Here is a 15,714-nt window from a genome sequence, read left to right on the forward strand (position 1 = left end):
GTTGGTGGAACTGTTCTCTGTCTTAATTAAGGTGCTGGTCAAATGACTGTATGCTTAACATTGAAAAAGATGAACTTTATTCTATGTCAATACTACCTCAATTGAAAAAAAGAAAAACCACCGACGGCTATAAAGTGGCTTCACTCAGGTTAAAGTCATGGTGTATTTGCGAACAGAGCAGTCCCTACGGCAGCTGGGCCCGGTTTCGGCGGCTTGGGAGGATGCTGTGCCGGGGGATGATGCTCAGCAGCCCTCTCATGGGCCCGCGGTCCTCCCGGACGTGACGTGGGAATTCACGGGGTGGCCCCTGCGCACCAGGACCCCACGCTAACGCCCCAATTAAAGATGCTGCGCTGAGAACGTAAGAGACCAGGCTTCCAGCCTTGCCCACATCTACACGGCTCGGTCCCTTCCTCCTCTCACCTTGGTGTTTGAAACTGCTCTGGACAGCTGCGTGGTCCTGGGAGGCTAGTGTGAAGAACAAACACAGGGTTTTGCTCGGCGGGGGGGCGCCGAGAGAGGTGAGGTCCGAGAGATGGGGGGCAAACAGGCTGGTCGTTCAGGGCCGTGCTCCTAAGCAGCGTGAAGCCGCTCGCTTTTCCGATCTATCTGCAAAGCTGCCCTTTCTCCCAGGAGGTTCTCGCATTTGTGCATCCCGACACTTCCCTCGGATTCCACCTTAAAACGAGCTGGATGTACTTATGGCCAGTGCCTCCACGCAGAGAGCCTTTGCTTAAACCGTGACACGCTGCAGTTGGAGCCGGCTCACCCACATCTGGAAGCCACATGTCAGCGGCGGCTGCATAAAACGGCCTGCCCGGCAGACCCAGGGCGACACTTCCTGCCAGAAGCCGGGGCAGCATGGACCTCGCTGTCCTGTGGGTGTTTCTGCCACTGGTCGCCGTGGCCCGGGGCCAGTACGGCGACTACGGGAACCCGTACCCACAGTACCACGACTACGGCGACGACGGGTGGGTGAACCTGCCCCGGCAGGGCTTCAGCTACCAGTGTCCCCACGGGCAGGTGGTGGTGGCTGTGAGGAGCCTCTTCAGCAAGAAGGAAGGCTCGGACCGGCAGTGGAACTACGCGTGCATGCCCACGGCCCAGAGCCTGGGGGAGCCCACCGAGTGCTGGTGGGAGGAGATCAACCGGGCCGGCATGGAGTGGTAAGGCACGCGGGGTCGCCGCTGCGCCTGGGGGCGGGGGCGGAGCGGCACTCGGCCTGGGGCTACCCCGCACATCCCTCCCCCGTGGGGCTGCCTGACCCTCGGGAGCAGCACCCGCTACGCCTGGGCCGGTCCTACCAGGAGCCTTACCGCCCGCGGGCGCGCCGACCCAGGTACGGCTACGGGACCCAATCCCAGGATGGGGGCCGTCGGAGGCAGGCGGGCTCCCCTGCGCCCCTGCGCCTTCCGGAGGCAGCCCGGCCCTCCGGGGCCCTGGGGACGGGCATGGGTCTGTGAAATGTTCACCAGCCCACAAAAGATCAGGACAGAGAGAGAAAATAGGTAAGAAACATAAAGCAACTTAACGCTGTGGTGACGTCCAAGTGGCACCTTGGTTCTGGAGTAATTTGTTTCTACGGTTTCACAAAGGCATGGGCTTCGGGGGGACGGGCAGTGGGAGAAACGCTGATCCATGGCAGCGAGTCAGGGGACAGAGGCGGGGCAGAGGGAGGTGACAGCAAAGAGCTCTCTGCTGCCCCGCGCCAGGTGCTCCCTCTGCCGAGCCTGGGGGCTTCCCTCGCCCTGGGAAACCGCTCACTAGAGGCTTCCAGGGAGGCGTGGGGGTCCCACCTGACGGAACTCTGCCACGGTCGACGTGGACGTGGTCCCAGCCAGCCCTTCCCTGTGAGGTGTGACTGCCCAGCCCCAGAGGTGGTCAGGAGCCCCTCCCAGTAGCTGCTGACCCTGAGGCTGGGTGCTCACGGCAGCCTGGACGCAGGCAGGTGGGGGTGGGGGCGGGGGCGGGGGCAGACACTGCCCAGGGGGGCGGAAGCCCAGCTGACATGGTCAGGTGACGTCGTGGGTTTGGGGGTGGTCACAGCACCAGCAGACAGAACAACGGGCCATCAAGGGGAAAGGCACCGATGGGTGGCGGGGCAGGTAGGGGCGGGTCCTCTGCGTCATGGGAACAGCGGCCACCCACTGAGCGCTCGCCCTGAGCGGGCACCGCGCCGCCGAGCGCTCTGCGCCGGTTGTCTCACTGAGCGCCCAGCACAGATCTGCGGGCCGTTCACAGGCTGGACAAACAGCGGCCCGAGGTCGGGACTCCCTCAGCTGGAGCGGGGACGCCAGGACCTGGGCCCAGCGAGTCCTGGCTCCAAAGCATCCCACAGTGGGGGGCTGCTGAGGGGGTGCTGCCTCTGCCCTCTGTGGGCTCCGCCAGCAGGCCAGGCCCCCAGGTCAAGGTCAGGGCCACAAGCCTGGACCCAGGGCAGTGCTCATCTGGGAAGGGCCGGGGTCTGCAAGGTCACCCCCAAGCCCCGGTCCAGAGGGCGGGGGACCAGCTTGGTCACCGTGACCGAGGAGGGGCCCAGGCAGCCCATGGGTGGGCAAAGGGCCCCGCAGGCAGCGAGAGGGGGGCTGCCTTGTCCGCTCCCATGGCCCCCTGTGAGCAGCTTCGTTGTCCAAACCCTCGCTGACGGCCGTCCAATCAGAGACCAGCCTCGCCTCAGGGACTGACCATCTCCAGCGACTTCCCGAAGAGGAGCCTGTGGCCTGGCGTGGAGCCCGGGGATGACCTCGTTAAACAGTCCTCCCTGGCCCCCCACCTAGGGGGTCTTCTATGGGCGGGGCCCTTTCCCCACAGCCCTCCTTGGAGCTGCGGTGACAGAGTGCTCAAAGACAGTTCCTCAGCCCGCAGAGGGAGAGCCCTGGGCTCTGGGTCCGGAGGCCTGGGTCGGGAAGCTGCCAGGGGACCTTGGACCTGGGGTTCGGCGCTCCCCAGCCCCCCGCCAGCTCACTTGGAAAATGAACCGCCAGACAGCGTGGTCTCAGAGGGCGCGCCTCCCCCGCCCTGTGCTCTGCTTGGCCCAAAAAGTCTCCTTGGATTTCTTTCGCGCTTCGTTGCTCTTTTTGTTCATCTTTCTGTTTAGACTACGCACAGGATGTTTACTTTTAAACCTGACAACTTGTGATTGGTTTGTCATTAACTCCCAAATGACTTGAAGAGAAGCAACAGAGCCGGGGAGTGAATTAACATCATCCTTTTGGCCAAGCCGGACGCTGACAGGCAGGGTCTCTCTCCCCCGCCCCTCCCTCCGCATCCGGGGCCCCGCCCCCTTCTTCCCTGGGCTGCAGCCCTCTCCCCTCCGCTGTCTCCTCGCAGAGATGAAGGCTCAAGCGGGATGAAGGGCTTCTTCACAGTAGGACGCGGCTGCCCCAGGACCCACACCGGGGCCCCCCGCGTCTGCTTTTTTTTTAGGTAATTATTGCTTTGAGTTTAGACTCCAGTCTCAGTGAAAAGTCTGGAAGGAAAGAAATTGCTCATTGTCTGGAAAGCAATTACATCTTCCCGTCCAGGCCCGTAATCTGTTCTGCGGGAAGAGGGGACGGTTTTGTGCGATTTGGCTGCCTTGTATAACCAGATTGGCCTGCAGGTTTTTGTTCAGGCGGGTAGGGGTCTTGAACTCCTGTGAGAAAAAGCCAAGTGCGTTTCCAGGGCCAAGCAGAGCACAGAGCGCGGGAGGCGGGGCCTCCTGGGACCGCGCAGTCTGACCGCTCGGTTTCCAAGGCTTGGCAGCGGGCTGGGGGGCTGCTACGGACACTTGCTCAGAGGAGCCCCGGCCCTTAAAGCTGGTTCCATCAGGGCTGGGGGGCCGGAACTCATTCTTCCATTCGACGCCTGCAGGACCCCAGTGTCAGGCACCACAGGGAACGCGAGCTGAAGGTGACATCATCTTCCCCCTCAAGGACTTCGCCGTCTCCCAGGGCGATGAGGCAGGCGGGAGCGTGACTTATGAAGCAGGAGTGTGTTGGCCCCCGAGACGGCCAACGCGGGGGGCCTCTGTTGCAGGAACCCCCCTCAGGAAATGCACGTGCGTGCACAGCTTCCCACGGGCGGCACACCAGGAGCCGAGTCACAGGTGCCGTGCCGACTACACAGGAGTTTGGTGACGATAATAAGAAACAGTGTGTTAAGCATTAAAAGGCACTGTCTCCAGAACTGTGCATGCACTTGCCTTATCTGCTCTTCACAAGAACTTTCATAAGTACGTGCTCTTATACCCATTTGACAGATGGGAAGCCGAGGCCATTAGAGGGCGTGAATCCTGCGCAGGGGGACCCAGCAGCACAGGCCACGCTCTGCACCCCGCCTGAGTGTGGACACAGAGTCCCACAGAGACCCCTTCTGGAAGGAGCAGTTTTGCCGCATGGGCCGCGTGCACTGCCAGACTCCAGGGCAGGCTCACCCGCCGCCAGCGCGGGAAGGCAGCGGACAGGAGCTGGGCTGTCTCACTCACGCCGCCTCGTCTCAGGCCTGGGCGTGCGCGGTCCAAATCTTCACAGGCAGCGTCATCGGGGGCGCTGTGTGGGAGTGGCGGGCCCGCGCCCTGCCCGGGCCGCGGGTCAGCTGCCGGCCTGACAGCGGGGAGGGAACCCTGGAGCTCCGACTGCCGGGGGCAGGGGCACCCCAGGGCTGAGGTCGGCTGACTGCGCTCCGCTCCGTTTATTTTTACTTGTGGGAACTCACCGCCCCGACTGCTGTTCCCTGAGGTGGTCTGAGCGCCCGGGACAAACCAAAACAATGGGGCCCAGCTCTGGGAAGCCCACAGGCTCCTTCTGGGAGGGCCACTTCCAGGACGGTGGGCGGGACGGGATGGGAGGAGGGGGCACAGCGAGCATCTCTTCGGACACACACGGGCTTTGTTTACGACCCTGGGAGCTTCCCATCGGCGTCCCTCACAGTCACCGCTAGAACTGGGGCAGAACGGGCCACTGTCCCCCTGTCCCAGGCCCTAGCAGTCCGTTCCCAGCGGGTGGCTTCCTGGGATGTGCCTGGAATGACGCCCTCGCTGGGAGGCGAGCCGTGGTAGGGCCGAGGTCTCGGTTCACACCTTCACGGGCGCCATCGCTGGGGGGCCGCTAGCGATGAAGCTGGGCTCCCGGGGCGTCTGTCAGAACTTCTCACAAGTCCTGGGCACAGGATGCTCGGGCGCGTGTGCACGGCTGACCGAGGACCGAGCCCACCCCTCGATTCTTCTCTCAACGCAGAAGCTCAGCGACAGATACGGAAGATTAGCTGACAACAAGCTTGTTGAAGGAGGAATGAATAAAAGATCAAATGTATATCCGAACGTGTATGTGCGTGAACGAATAAGTGAACAATAAACGAATGGAAAGGACACAGGCTTTCTGGCCAGAGACATGAAATATATTTAATGTTAGTTTAGTCACAGCCACACGATCATTTCCAGCAACTGAAAACAAAATCCGGTCACCGAGGTTCTCCAGTCTGCACATCAGCGAGGCCCCTGCGCCTATCAACAGCACGGGGTACTTCTCTCTTTATCGACGGCGTTTTCTGGAAACTTATCTTTACTTGGCAAGCAGGGCTGCGTTCCGGCAGCTGTCAGCCGGTGACACACAGACAGCTGCCAGCTCTGCTCACGCTCAGAGGGACCGCGATCAGTGGCCAGGCGGGCGGGGAGTGCAAAGAACCAGGGGTCGCTCGAGGCCCGTTCTGTAAGGGCCGGGAGAGATGTCACTCTGTTGGGAGCCCACTGTGGCCACGTGGAGAGCAGGACCGTCCTCGTCACGGAAAAGGCAGCAAGCCCTGGGGCCCCCCACCGTGGGTCTGGGGACAGTAGCCTCGGGGGCGAAACGGAGGCAGGAAGGATTATACTGTTCGAAGCCAACACTTAGTTTGGAAGGTGCTGTGAAGACAAACAGGGCCGATTCCAAAACCAGCAGCGGCCCAGACCGAGCAAATAAGTGACACTTCATGGGGCTGCGGGGAGGTCTGTGGCCCAGAGAGGAGGGCGTGACCTCCTTTGAAGAATCAGATCTGAGCCGCTAGGACAGGAAAGGGACCCTAGAGGGTGACTGAGGGGCGGGGCGGGCTTGGGACCGCCCTGCAGGAGTGCCTCCACCGGCCAGGACCCTCCGCAGCACTGGGGACAGAGTTCCAGCGAGGCTCCTCCTGACCACGGAGAGCCTGCAGGCTGGCCGGCGGCAGGACGAGCCTGGATGAGCCGCGGAAACCCGGGCTGTGCTCCCGGCTCTCCCACGGACAGCAGACCAGGTGCTGAGTGCGCCGAGCTCCGCCCACCATTCGGGGCCCAATGAATGAGCATTGTTGTGCTTAGTGTCCAGGGCTCCGCTCCTAACGGAAGAAAGGTTCATGTGAAGTTCACTCATTCACTGCGCTTCCCTTTGTCGTCTTTTTATTTTAAATTCAAGTACAATGAAGTATATTATCTCCTCTGTTAAATGGCGTGAACAGCAATACACTCTCTTATTTGTAAAATTCTAGATGCCTCTATCTCCATCCATGTATGCCTTCTCCCATCTAACAATATACGCACTGAGGCCTAGCAGGAGCAGGTGCTGTATTTCCTTCCGCTGAAAGAGTCTGAATCGTTCAAATGTTAATGGTGAGCATACGGCACTTCTGCAAAAGCAGCAAAGCCTTTATCATTCGCATGACAGTGGAAGGGCTCTAGGCCCGTGAGAGAGTGGCCTGAATGCCTCAGTGGGAGCTGGGGTCCCCGGAAGGGGCCTGCTGCTGTGTCCCTGCCACTACTTCACTCGGGGTTGCTCTCTCGTCCTCAGGTACCAGACGTGCTCCAACAACGGGCTGGTGGCAGGGTTCCAGAGCCGCTACTTCGAGTCAGTGCTGGACCGAGAGTGGCAATTTTACTGCTGTCGCTACAGCAAGAGGTGCCCCTATTCCTGCTGGTGAGTCTGGGACACAGCCCCACCCAACTCCTGGGGCTGCAGGGGAGCGTGGGCGGGGGGCGGTGCTCGGGTATCTGTTTCTGCCTTCAGAGGAGCCTGGGACTGTCTCAAACAGCTGGAAATGCACCGAAGGAACAAATGATTCAATCCACCAACTAACCAACCAAACCAATGGAAAGGCTAGAATACTGTTCACACTGGGAGGGACTCACAGTTCCTCCACCCAATGCTCCTATACGTTGGCAGAGAAAGAAACAAAGGGAACAACAGAGTAAGGAAAAATGACCCACCCAAAGCCCCCCAGCTATTTCTTGGGGACGGAGGTGGCCTCTGGAGCCTGGGCCCACACAGCCCGGTCCCAGGGATCCTTTCCCTCTATCGCGCTGACCTCGGCGCACCTGAGGCTGCTGGACCTGGTTGGGGACCTATCGTTTCCTGCAGAGCTTGGAAGAAACCACCCTCGTCACAGGTCAGAGTGGCAAACGTGGTCTATACGTGCAGACACACAAAAAAGAGGCCAGTGTTTTCTAGATCAAGCTGCAATTCCAGTCTGTGAAGCTTTGTTCCCTCTTCGCTCCCTGGGCAGATGCCAAACGTCCCCCGCCAGCCGTCACGCGGACTGGGAGGAGGGGTGTGTACTACTCTCCCTGATAGCTGACCCTGGATGTTGACAACCCAGCTTGTCCCCAGGTCTCCAGCCCGCAAAGGAGGCGCGCTCTCCTGCCTTGGACAAGGGGCTTCGAAAGTGTCGGCATTTGAAGGCTGGCTCACTTACGTGACTCCACGGGGAGCTGCTTGGGGGGGCAGCCTCGTGGGTTACGCTTCCTCTCTGCCACCAGACCGCCTTGGTCCTGCACGTCCAAGGGGGCACAGTGACCCTGGGGACAGGCAGCTCCAAAGCTTAGCATTTTTCTGGTAAACTCGGAGCTCAGAAGCAGTTGACGTCAGTGGCTGGCTGATGGCGCAGGCGCCCCTCCCAGCTCTCCAAACTGCGTCCACAAGGCAGCCATACCCACGTACCCTCGCAGGCCACAGAGCGGCAGGGCCCACGTGGGACTGTGAGTCCAAGACTGAGGGCTCGCCCACTGGGGGCTGTGGTGGACGGGGGTTCAGTGGCAGCACCGCAACAAGAAGGGAGCTCCAGTCTCGGCTCTGACCCTCCTCCCCCCTCACACACACACTCACCCTTGGTCACTCTACCCCACCGCTACCACCCAGACATGTCACTGGGGGTCAAGGAAGGGGGCAGAGAAGAGAGAAGTACTCAGAAAACCATGGCAAGTCAGCTCTGAAGCGCATCCCACTGAGCAAGGCTTCGCTTGGCTGCCTGTGCCTCTGGTTGCCTGGTGTCAGGGCTGAAGGCTACCATGGTTACCAAAGAAAGGGGTCCTTTTGCAAAGGGAAACTCGGGGCGGCAGCAGGACGCGGCAGCAGCGGGCACCCTGGCACACAGCACACGACTCCCCAGCCCTGGTACGTCTAGACGCCCCGGCGCGCATCTTTCAACGGCCTGAGCCACGGTGTTCCGTGTCTTGCTGATTGGAACGGAGCCTCTGGGGCATAAAGCAGGTCTTATTTCTTCAGCATCTCGGCTACTGCCTGGCACAAAGTAGCCCCTTATAAATCCCGGGAGCGTAGAACCGGCCGTGGCAAGCCCCGAGGGACCGCCACTATGGTGACAGCAGACATGGCTGCGATGACGCTTTGTACTTGACAAGGTCTTCCTTCACAGCCACGGCTGTCTTCGATCCTCCCAGCGGCCCGCTGGAGTGAGAACTCTGCACACCCCCCACAGTGCACACGGCTGGTGGCCCCCCGGCGGGAAGCCTCCCCTCCCCTGCTGACCAGCTTCCATCACCTCCCAGGGAGCTGGGCACGTGGGGGGGTGGCGTTTTTCTCTTTCCACTTGGAAAGCCGGTGTGCGGCCCAGAGCGGGACACTGTTGGGAACTCGCTAAGTGAGCGCCTATTGTCTGCACGGCAAAGCGTTTGGGAATTGGCGATTAGCACCGCTCCGTGCAGGGAGAAACAGCCACCCAACCGGCTCCCAGGCGCAGGGGAATTCATTTGTTTGGCTGCGTGGGCACATCAAACAGAACCGCCCGTGACACCTTGGCTTGGCCTTGGCACCCTGACCAAGCGCAACTGGGTCTCGAGAAGAAAACATCAGAGAACAAGGACAACGGCGCAAAGTGGGCAGAGCGATCGTGAAGCAGGGGCGCGGGCTTGGGCGCTCTAACCACGGATCTCGCCACGATCTCACCGCATCTCCGCCCTGGGATCCTCCCAGGAGACCATCCAGCTTATCAGCCTGCCTTCTCGAGGCCTCCAGACAGCCCTTGCAACGTGAAGCCTACGTAGGGGAAGACCCATCGACTGTCAGCACAAAAGGACCCGGTGAACCCCAATCAGGTGAACTCACTAGCTGCTGTTCCCTGAGCAGCCCTGGGACGCTGGGGGACCCATGTCATCCTGGAAGGACGGTTTGGGTCCTGAAAACCCCCGTGGTGACACCCTCGTGAGAACTAGACTCATTCCAGGGTGGACGGACCTCAGGGAACCCTTCCCACCGAGAGGCCTGGGGCGGACGTCGCCCTGGAGGAGAGCGCGCAAGCAGCAGCACGGCTGCCCCCGTGCTCGGGCCCCGTGCCAGCGTGCCACCGTCTCTGTGCGTGTCCCGGGGGCGACCCTGTGAGCGAGCTGTCTGCCTTCTCCAGACCAGGAAGCTGAGATGAAAGGACTCTCCCAAATCCGCCTATTTATTCCGTGGATACTTGCCGCGCGCCAGGAACTGTTTTGTTGCTGGAGACATGGCGGTAGGAAGGCAAACCCCACCCTTGTGGGGCTTACGTTCACTTTAGTGCTTTTCCAGCACTTTTCTGATGACTCACAGGACAAAACACAGATTAAACTAAACACACAATACATACCGTATTTTGCCATGTACAATGCACACTTTTTTGCCCCAAGTTTTGAAGGAAAAATTAGGGTGCGCATTATATACGGGCTGTACTAATTCCGTATCTACATAAATGTTTTTAATTCTTTTATTTATGCTTATGCATTAAAAGTGTAACTCTGGAAAGCAATGATGATATATCTGTGTGCAAAATAATACCCTGGAATACAATCATCAGTTTTCTATATAAATAAAAGATTGGATTAAAAAATTAAAACAAAAGATTTTTTTCCTGGAAGTTTGGGCCAAAAACATGGGTGCGCAGTATACATGGGAGTGCATGATACACAGCAAAGTATAGTGCATCTTACAGATACACGCATACACTCGTCCTTGAAACAAAGTTTTTACACACATACCCAAGAACTTATCCTTTGTGTGTGCAACTTACGCTATGGTGTTCTCTATTCTATTTCTTTATTTTTAAGCTCATTTGGCAATAACCAATTAAATTGGTTTCATGAGCCACTCATGAATCACTCCCCAATTGGAAACCATGGTTCTGGCTGACTTGAATGGAATGAACCAATATTGATATCAAACATTATTTCCTCAGGGCCTGGGGAGTTACCGACGCCTTTCCCAGAGCATAGTTTAACGGCAGGAAGAGGGAGGGGAGAAGTGGCAGGAAGCTGTTTCTCTTTTTCACAGCCTGGGACGGGGGTCAGAGGCCACCTCGCTCCGCCTGGGTCTCCCACGGCGTCTCCCCCGGCTCCAGACCCCATTCCTCCTTCATGTGTGACTCCTGATCGCCGCGGGCGACCACGGAGAGTTTGACCTTTTCCCTCTCGCCTCTGTCCCTCCCCTGCAGGATGACAACAGAGTACCCGGGCCACTACGGCGAGGATATGGACATGGTGTCCTACAACTACGATTACTACATGCGGGGAGCAACCACCACTTTCTCCGCAGTGGAAAGGTGAGTGTTCGCGGGCCTGGGGCCCGAGGAGCCGGGGGCGAGCTCCCCGCAGGCACCGCGGCTGCCGGAGTTTCCAGCGGGGGTTTTCACTGTCGTAGCTTCCCCTGGGTCTGGGGTTAACAAGAGCGGCTTCCTGAGGTGGACGGCGGTGGGAACCGAACTGTCCTCACAGACGCATGGCACGGGGTAGCTCGCGCTTGGACGTGAGGACGGGCCGGCCTGCTCCACAGCAGGAAGTCCTCCGATTGATCGCCCATGCGGTCTAAGCTCTTCCCTCCGTGCAATTTCGAAAAGCACCTTTTCTTGTCGAACATCAGGAGGAGAGGGCAAAAATGGTCGAGGGAGTCCCCGTGTGGAACCGGCCCCACTCTGGGTCGTGCGGAGGGAGGCAGGCGGAGGGGCTGGAGCGGAGGCACAGCCACTTGCCCACTGCCATCTGGAAACGACAGGGGAAATTTTAATGACCTAGAAAATAGCACTGACGCCTCTCATCCCCCTTCTCTCCCAGTCAGCTCCCCAGTCCCACCTTAAATAACATCAAAACAACACAATGACAAGAGAACAAGAATTATCCTCCCTGCTAATACAGAGAGAAGTGTGGGCAAATTCAGGTGTTAGACAGTTGGCTTGACCTACTTTAAGTCAGGTGAGAACACTTTACCCAGCAAGTGGATTTCGGAAGCATTATCTATGCATGTTTTGCAAACAGAACAAAACTTATATTAACTCATTGAATCATGCACAATGATGAATTTGAGGATGGCTTATCTTTTGTGAAGACTTATGTTTTTAAGTGAAATGACCTCTCACCTAACTGAAGGAACTTCTTTAATAAAGCCTGCAATTTAAAAACAAAAAAAAAAAAACACATTTAAAAAACAAATGCAAACCAAAAAATAACATTAATTCGCTCTAAAAAAGCTTCCTAAACAAACACCTTGATGTTTTCTGATAAGACAGCCCCTGAGACTCGAGGAGCCATCATTTTTGTTTTAGCTACACGTTTACCTAGTTTAGTTGCCTAGTTTCTAGAAGTAGCGAATGGAAACGTGAGCAGGGAAGAGGGCACCTGGAAGGAAACTGGCTTCCCCGGGGAGAAAAAACAGCTGAGTGGCGCCACCCACACACGCCAGTGCCCTTAGGAAAAAGCCCTCCCAGCGCAGAGGCCACGGCAGCCTGGTGACAGGTGACAGCCGCTGTGTCCCGAAGGCCGACACTGGCCAACAGTAAGGCTGCGGCTCAGCCTTCTCACGACGCCTCCAAGCAACAGGAAAGCTGGCTCTGCGCTCCCGGGGTGAGGAGGCAGGAATATCACCGTGAGGGGAGGGTACCACCTAAAACGATTGCAAAACGAGTGCGGTCTGGCCGTTGAAATGTCCACCTCCCCCTGGCTGGACGTTCTCGGTGATGGGGATCGGCCCGGGATCTCGGGACACTGAGCGACTTGGCCGTGCATTTGTTTCACGTGCGTGCACACGTGCCATTTTGCTGCTGCCGCTAACCATCGGCGGCTTCCAGATCCAGCGCCGGAGTTCCTTCGGCTCTGCCGAGGGACGGGAGGCCACTGCCTCGGGGGAATACTGGCGCACCCGACTCGCCGCGGGTGGGGGGCGGGAACTCTTCCTCTGCGCACACAGGCAGAGGTGGCTCAGCCGAGGCAGGACTGATGGGCATCCGTGTTGCGGGAGACCGTCTTGAACACATTCCAGGTGTTCAGGGCGCCCCTGACCCCTGCCCACTAGACGGCAATAGCAACCTCCCCTCCCCCACAGTGGTGACAACCAAAAACCCCCTGGAGAGCAAAATCGCCCCTGCCTGAGAGCCACTGTCCTGGAGGGACCTGCCAGGCCGAGCCTGAAGGAGTCCCTTCGTGCCGTCAGGACCAGGTCTAAGTTTTGCTGTGCATCAGTTAACAGTCCCCTAAGACAGTAACGGGAAAGCCTGGCCTAAGGTCCCACCGATCTGCGTCTGTGGGGACGCGGGGCTGGGACGTGTCCCCAGCACTGAGATTCAGCTGAGGAGCGCGCAGGCGGGCCAGCCGCCGATCCCCACCTGAGGGCGGCACGCCCTCTGCCACAAAGCAGCGGCAAACACTGATACACAGTCACGGTTGGTGGCTCTGACTCCCGAGGGCTTGTCCCAGGGGCCCAGTTCCCAAACAACCTGGAACTGTATGAACGACAGTGTGGTGATTGCTGGGGGGAGGGGGTGGGAGGGGTGTCCGAGCTGCGGCCTGCGAGCCACATGTGGCTCAGGATGGCTGGAATGCGACCCAGCACAAAATCGTAAATTTGCTTAACACATGATGAGATGTTTTTGTGGTTATGTGTCACAAATGTATTTGACGTGTGGCCCAAGACAACTCTTCTTCTTCTTCCAGTGTGGCCCCGAGGTGCCCAAAGGCTGGACACCTCTGGAAGGGGACTAAGTGGTAATGAAAAAAAAATACTATAAAGGTTCAATCAAAAAAAAAAAAAAAAAAAAAAAAGCCTGTCTCAGGCTGTTTGAGCGGCGCACACTCAGCTGCTGGCCAGCAGGTCTCCCGGAACTGAGCGCGGCCGGCCCCGCCTCCCAGACCCCAGGCTCGTGCGGGCAGGAAGGGGCCTTGCGGACGGACGGAGCGGGGACGCGTAATCCCAAGGTCCCAGCGTCCGCGGAAGGGCTCTTTCTCTTTGCCCCTTATCAGGACGTTCCGCAGGACGGGACGCCACACCCTCTGACAGGAGATGGGTATCCAGTGACGGGTTGTGGTTTAAGGCCAAGTGCAAGCGTCGCGTCCCACACGCTTGCAATGCGAAATCGCCCCTGATCATCTTGAAGAAAGACACCTCCTTCTCTGAGCCTGGTTTTCACCTGAACAGGCCCCCACGGTGAGGGCTAAATGGACACATGCACGGACAGGCTCGGCAGATGGCAGTTACGACGACCACGACTGCCGTTAAATGGCATCGGACCCAGAGGCTGCCGTGCTGAGCGGGCCCCCGATACCTGTGTTAAGTGGGCGACAAAAGATCACAGACGGGGGCTGAGCAAAGCCCCTTCCTTGACAAGTGTCCCCACCATGTCATTCAAAGTCGAGCGACCGTGTGCTCTCCCACACCCATGCCCTCTGAGCAAACGCGCAATCCGCTGTCTGGTAGGCACCAGAGGCGGGCCTTTTGTCCTTCCCGTCCTGGGCGTTCAGAGCGGTTTCCCCGCCTGTCCCTTCCCTGTCCTAGTATTTTCCGAGGGAGCGGGTGGCAGGGGAAGAACTCGGAAAAAGAAAGGACAGGTGAGCAAATGGAGCACCCAGTGAACGAGGCGATATTTCGCAATGAAACAGCAGGGACAGGGTTACATCAGTGCTCGTAGTCCGAGCTGGTAGGCACAGCGCAGTGGGGAGCTGCCCACGGGACCTCCACACAGCCAGCGGCCTCATCAGCTGCCTTCGAGGGCCACCTGACCCAGGCGAGGAACCGCCCGGGACTCCCAGCCGCACAGAGCACCCCCTCACAGACACGTCCTCTGAGAGCAGAGCGGGATCCGGTGTCCCCCGAGTCCCTCACTTCTCCAGGGGTGGCCGCTTTGCCCCAGCAGGGCCTCTTCCTACGGAGTCCCTCCGCCTGACCTCGCTTTCTGACTCTCCCCCACAGGGACCGCCAGTGGAAGTTCATAATGTGCCGGATGACCAACTACGACTGCGAATTCGCAAATGTTTAGACTTACGGCAGGAGGGCCACCAGGCCATGTGGCCACCTGCGCCAACATCAGCTGGATCCTAAGAGGTTCCTGACACTGTCTCTTCTCTGCTTTCTAAGCCTTACTGACTAGGATCACACCTATAATCACATCCACCATGAAATCGCGTTTCTCACTTTCAACACGGCCCATAGCAACGGTCGTCCAGGGCTGACCATGGCTTCCCTGCAGGCACGGTGCGCATGCTCACAGCCTGCGCCCGAGCGGTCCCCGGGAGGAGGGCTGGTGGAGCGGAGCGAAGGGCAGCCTGGGACGGTGGCTCTGCAGGTTGGAAGCCGGGGTCCTCACGGAGGGCAGACCCTCCCAACCCCACTGAGGGGCCGCGCTGTCCTGGAAGTTCAGCTCACAGCTCTGCTCCAGGGGTGAGGAGTCTGGGAGGTGCACTGGGAAGCGGGAGGGTTTGGGGGTGGAACTGGAAGGCAGGACTGGAAGGGCTTCCTGGGGGAAGAAGGCTGTCAGAGAGAGGGCAGCGAGCCGGACTCAGCTTAGAGGCCTGGAAGGAAGGAGATCGCGCAGTGGCGTTGGAAAGTGGGAACGGGTCTGAGTCGCTGGCACCGGCAGGCGTGGCCGGGACTCCTGGGAAGGCTACCGGCAAGCTCACGGGCTCAGCCTGGTTTTCTGGATGGCAAAGGCTGCCCTGGGGGCCCACTCCCCTTCTGTGTGTAGTTTAGATGGGTCTCTGGCAGCGGTGGCCCTACCTTCCGCTTCCTGCAATGTGTCTGTCCCCAGCCCTGTGTACTCTCTACGTTATAAAAGGAATAAAGATATTAACGTTCACTACGCTGCAAACGTTGAGGGCCCGTTTCTGTGCTCTGCCCCTCCCCTTTCCAATCGTCCGTCGGTCTGTCCTTTCAGAAAGCGGCGCTCGGCGCCGTGCTCCGGCCGAGCGCTGCACAGGGCGCCAGGAAAGCGATGGCGGCAGCAACTGAGAGTGGCTGGGGAACCCAACACCTGCAGCAGGGGCGCTGCGTGCCTTCGTTAGTGACAGGAAACGGGCGGAAGGCACTCCCCGCCTTTGCACCCAGGCTGATGGGTCCCCAGCGCCCTTCAGCCCGCCTCCCGTCAATGTGCCACGCGCAGCTTTAACAGGGGCGGGGGGGGGGGGCTATTTCCTTTATTCAGTTTGCCTTTTGTTCTCAGCTCTATGCTGTCCTGCCCTCCTCTCTCCCCATGAACCCAGGAGAGCGGGCGCCAGGC

The 15,714-nt window shown here is 59.0% G+C and overlaps 1 protein-coding gene across 1 annotated transcript; it reads left to right on the top strand.

Annotated features, from left to right (window-relative positions):
• Window positions 1–861: 861 nt before the first annotated feature.
• DPT (dermatopontin) lies at window positions 862–15,273 on the top strand. Its single transcript, XM_054587560.1, has 4 exons — window positions 862–1,166; window positions 6,777–6,902; window positions 10,672–10,779; window positions 14,412–15,273. Exons 1-4 carry the CDS (start codon window positions 862–864, stop codon window positions 14,476–14,478), a joined length of 606 nt encoding a protein of 201 aa, XP_054443535.1. The 3' UTR covers window positions 14,479–15,273.
• Window positions 15,274–15,714: the final 441 nt, after the last annotated feature.

The sequence above is a fragment of the Pteronotus mesoamericanus genome, unplaced genomic scaffold, assembly GCF_021234165.1.
Source record: "Pteronotus mesoamericanus isolate MK-2021 breed Mesoamerican mustached bat unplaced genomic scaffold, CSHL_Meso_final scaffold_1186, whole genome shotgun sequence".
In the NCBI taxonomy this organism is placed as follows: domain Eukaryota; kingdom Metazoa; phylum Chordata; class Mammalia; order Chiroptera; family Mormoopidae; genus Pteronotus; species Pteronotus mesoamericanus.